This window comes from Belonocnema kinseyi, chromosome 7, assembly GCF_010883055.1.
Source record: "Belonocnema kinseyi isolate 2016_QV_RU_SX_M_011 chromosome 7, B_treatae_v1, whole genome shotgun sequence".
In the NCBI taxonomy this organism is placed as follows: domain Eukaryota; kingdom Metazoa; phylum Arthropoda; class Insecta; order Hymenoptera; family Cynipidae; genus Belonocnema; species Belonocnema kinseyi.
In genome coordinates this window covers 139,420,356-139,425,559 of record NC_046663.1, presented here as the reverse complement: position 1 = coordinate 139,425,559, position 5,204 = coordinate 139,420,356, and the positions used below count along the sequence as shown (strand labels likewise).

At 35.3% G+C, this 5,204-nt stretch overlaps 1 protein-coding gene across 1 annotated transcript in view; it reads right to left on the bottom strand.

Moving 5' to 3' along the window:
* Positions 1–5,204, bottom strand: part of LOC117177256 — a 9,955-nt gene that overhangs the window by 249 nt on the left and 4,502 nt on the right. Inside the window, exons 3-4 of the mRNA XM_033367837.1 lie at positions 1,931–2,132; positions 1,680–1,846 (exon numbers count right to left, since the gene is read on the bottom strand). Coding sequence (XP_033223728.1) covers positions 1,680–1,846; positions 1,931–2,132 — 369 coding nt within the window. The remainder of the gene's footprint in view (positions 1–1,679; positions 1,847–1,930; positions 2,133–5,204) is intronic.

Sequence of the window (5,204 nt, the reverse complement as noted above, 5' to 3'; positions counted from 1 at the left end):
TTATTTAACACTTTTAATTACATCAAATACAGAAAGGACTTTTTCGACCTGTTTATTATTTGATATTTCAAAATGTCAAAAAATTAAATAAAAATAAACTTTATCTATAAACTATAATATTCAACAAACAAACAAAATTACAGAAGTATGTCAATAGTATATGTAATACTTAGGAACATTATAAACATATACGATTCTCTGTTGTTTGGGCAAAGAAAAACCAAATAGACTTTACCGATTTATCATGTTCACCATTTTCAAATGCATTTCTTTTAGGTAAATAAAATGATTGCTTTTATATATCCATAAAATATATTCAAAGACAGTTTAGACAGTATCCTTATATTTCGAAGTTTTGAAAATTTTGCCAAAAAGTAAACTTCAACTATTTATCAATTGAGTTAGCCGTTGATATCTATGGTAAGTCACAGTAGAATCGGCGAATCAGCTGTCCAGAATTGAAAGCAAGATTCGATAATTAATTTTTTCGAAAGGGGAATGGACCTCGGATAGTCCGATAGAAGGCGTTAAAGAGATTTAAACATTTTAAAACATTTTTAATTTGAATTATATCGAAAACGATCATAGATACATGAAAAATATATAAATTTCCAGGAGTTTTTAAAAAGCGGATTGTTTTCAACAAACTCCAGTTAATCCAATAGAAGGATTTAAAAATTCACAAATATTTTAAATAGAGAGTAACTGACCAAACTTTTAGGGCTTTATACAAGGGGCGGTACTTGACAATCACAATTTAACCCAATGAAGAGATTTTCAAAAGGAAAAAATCAAAATTTCAAATTATATCGTAAACACTGAGACACAGGCAAAAACTAGACAAATTAATTATAAAAAACATTTAGAATTAATACTGACGAAATTTGATACATTTTAAGATTTCCATAAAACTTTGAAAACTACATAAAAACTGTCAAAAATTTAAAAATTGTATAGAGGGGGATAGATTCTTAGAATTGAAAATAATTAAATGGCGTGTGCGGATTATACGCATGGATTGGAAAGAATTAAAGTATGTGTGGATTAAAGTTTATGTACCCTCAGCGATTTAAAGGGATTGAATGTTCGGTTTGGATTGGCTTCCGATGCATTCGAATTGGTTTCAGATTCACACTTATGTATTCGGACTGATGTCGAATTCATTTTGGTTAAAATCAAGAAGTCCCACACGTATTCAAAAGTATTAAGGGTACCGATTGAAAAATGGATCAGTATGTGTTCGAATTGAAGTTGGTACAGATACAAGAGTGGGGAAGGATTGATAAGTAAGCCTCGAATCCACTTGGATTGAATTTGGAGTTGAAAGACGAATTCAGGAGGGTTGAAAGGGATTGAAAAATTGCTACGAATTGTTTCGAATTAATTAGAATTTGTTCGAATGGCGACATAAATTTCAAAGATAATTACAGAAAAATTCAACAAATTTTTGACGGACCTGTGTACTCTTGTAAATTATATAACTTGCTTTTTTTACAATTACTCTTATGGGCTTTAGAGTAAAGTAGTCAAGGTCAAGAAAACAGTCAAGATGAAAAAAATATTCAACATAAAAGTTTATTCTTCTCAAGTAAAATTAGTGTTCTAATAATACTGATAATACTAATAATACTGAAATTATGTACGATTGAGTAATTTTAATCTTCATCTGTAATATCTACCTTTAGAAGACCTTCGGTTTCTTCTTCATCCTCCCTTTCTCTTTCTGTATATCTCTTCTTTTTTAAAGTTGCATGGACATATCTTTTAATCGTTTCCAAGTTTATGTCTTCATCGCTCAAACCACTTATTCTTGTGGATTGTTCCCCTTGAAGCTTCATGACGATTGCTGTAACAAAAGAAGAGAACCTGAATTCCTTGTTCTGTCTTGTAATAAATAAAGGGATCATTTTAGTAACAATGTAATAGTTACTACGGATATTTTCGTAATCTCTCCAGGTAATCTTACGGAAAGTGCTTTCCGACATTCCCTTCGGCTTTCGAGCAGCAACAAATAGTTGTTGCTCCGGGGGCCAGTAACCGAGAGTTAATTTTCTAATTCTAGCACTCATCCTCGAACAGTGCTTCGCTCCTTCGTATTGACTTTCATCCAAGAAGATCCCATCAACATTTACCTACCAGAGAGAAAAGGGAATTACTTTCATGTAACACGTAACTACTTTATACTTTCCGGAAATTTGTATTCACTATAATCATGTCTCACGCAACATCAGGTTCATCTTTCTTACTTCTCACAATAAGAACAAATTAAAAATGAGATAAACCTTAATTCATACTTTCAATTTAATTAGTAAAATTTTTAAATAGGTATATCTCATTTCGGTCGTCCCAAACTAAAACTCGTACCTGCATTTTAGATAAGTTATCGACCGTTTTTCATCGTTTGTGTTTGTTAATTAGTATTTTATGCATGCTACTGCAAAACTTTTGTTTCTAAATTTAAGTGGCAAGGAAGGTATATGATTTTTTTCTCTAAGATTTGTTCAAGTAACAGGTGACATCCAAAATGCAGACACAAGTTTTAAATGTGGAACGATGAATTTCTTGTAAACATGAGATTGACCAAAAAGAAAGAAATCGGTCATAAAGGAATCCACTAGTAATATAGTAAAAAAACTCAGCTTTTCGCATAAGGAACGCTTGTAAAGGCTTTCTGAGTTCTTGCTTGCCATTGTTGCAGTTACTTGTAAGATCACGTATATGGTACTTTGTGCTTGTATATCACATATACAAAATTGTACCCGCCTCCGGTGAAATCGCAGTGAGATTTCAGCCGTATTAGCGTCTCACGACCGTGAGATATGTGTTTACAGTCTGCCATGGATTCAATATATCGATCCAGCAAAAGTCCCATGCACTCTGAGGACACAAAGCGATCAAAGGACAACTCCTCTGAGTTGTTCTTACTGGTACCTGTCTTAGCATTTCATTTTCATGCAGAGATGATTTTCAGGCTATTAACCAGAGGTAGCTTGGCATCTCCAAATGCATACAAGATCAGGACGACCAGCTTAAAATAATTTTCAGGGTATAACCGCAACAATACCAAAATCAATTCTCAAGAATATGAAGTTCTAGGCGAAGCGGTACTACGTCTAATGCCGTAAAAGCGATAGACCTGCAGATATAATTTGGAATGTCTTGGCTGAAAATGTTGCGACTGTAGGACAATGTGGAAATGAACCCGTCATGACATGACAAAATAAAACCCTCCGTATCCGACTTTAATCTGCGTGATTTAAGGACAGCAAACATTAGCTTATAACATCGAATGATCCTTCACATATCTGTGGAAGATGCCGTGCACCCTCTTGTTGAGAAGCTGCAGACAGAAGGTTTTCTTCTGTGCCTTCTTGATCTGAGCCTACGGGAGTGAGTAATCGAGATGGATAATGTTTGATACATTTGGCTTATCCCTGATATTGAAATTAAGGCCAAGCGTTTCAGTAGTCTCTTCCGCTACTTTGTACATAAACCCTCCTTTGCGTTAACTTTTCGTGACCCTATATCGTGGGATCTGGGTCACGTCTTCGTCCATGGAACTATTACACATGAATAAAGTAATAGTGGGACGGCAAGCATGTTTGTTGTAGATACTTCGTTCCTCGTCAACAGTTCGGAAGATCTGCTCTGCCGACTAAGACGTTTGTATTTACACCGGAGTACATTCCAAATCCATATTGCGTCCTGTATACGGCTCTGTGGTACACCCAGACATATATAGGTGTATATAGGCATATATAGCGCCAAGTTATCGTGAAGCGCTTCAGTCAAGGAACTCGGGTCTTTGGGGGTGCCATTAAATTTTCCTTTCTAATCTTCGGAATGCCGAATTAAAAGAAATAGTGGCAACAATGTGAAGTAAAAAAGAAGTAGGCTCACGGTGTCACCCTGAAAAACACCCCTCGGAAAGGTGAAGCTGTTAATTTCACACGATGTTTTCCAGATGAGATAGTAAATCTGGTTTTCCAAAGTGGCATAAATTTCTCTATACATCTCATGATATATCAAGGCGTCCTAACAATAGGGTGCCAACGCACGCGATAGACTAGATGATACTTAACCAAAAATATAAACAATACAAAGTTAACCGAGAAATTAGTGCTAGAAAGTTTTAGCTTGCGGAATTGAGCAAGATGAAGCTAGCTGTTTGGCAAAACTAAAAGATGCTCGCTCGCTCCATCAAATCGTGAAAGTGCTATCTCGGACGAGCGAAGCATTAAGGTACCACTTCTCGCGTTTAGGATATAAGTAAGAAGTGGCAACTTCATGCTTTGCTCGTCCGAGATAGCACTTCTATGATTTGATCGAGCGAGCAAGTATCTTTTAGTTTTGACCAACTTCTAGGTTCATCTTGCTCAATTCCCTGAGCAAGACTTTCTACCGCTAACTTCTCGGGCAGCTTTTCATTGTTTTTATTTTTTGTTAAGTACCGTCAAGTTGTATCGCATGCGTTGGCATCCTACCGTTAGGACGGCTCGATATGGATGAAACTTTGAGCTTTCTAACAGACATATGGTAAGTCCGTGGGAGGTTGATTCGAAAGCTTTCCCTCAGTCCACCCAGACCATTGATACTAGGTAGCGCTGGAAAAATGCTGCGTCCTTGCAGACACATCTAATGATAAGCAGGTTATCACGACATCTTGCTACGCCTTTCTTTCAGTCACGTTGTTCGTGCATCTCTTGCCACACAAGCCCGATTTTTCGAGCAATTATTCTATCATTTAGAATAGCTATGAAGATCTTATACATTGCGATCAGACAAGTTACTGTGCATGAATTCTTAAGGTTAGCTAAGTTGCTAACCTTAAGCCTTGCCCTATGCAACGCCCGTGTATGTGTATGTGGTAATTGTTATTTTACCATCCGGAGGAGTATCGCAGTTAAAATAAATCCAATAGATTGCGCTCCAATCAGGTAGGTCTGTCTGTGCATTGTTATTTATAGGAAAAACACTAAATTGCAATAAAATTGATACTTTTTATAAATATAAAAGGAAGAGCAAAGTGTTCAGTAACAATAAGAGTACCTGTAATTAGTAATCCTAAAAATTCATGAAAACATGTAATTTATTAATAGGAAAATTGAATGGAAAGATCATTATTTAAAAAACAGTTTGAATTGTATTCATATTTTTCTATTGTTTATTTTTCTAATATAATTAATTAATTTTATAAGCAACTA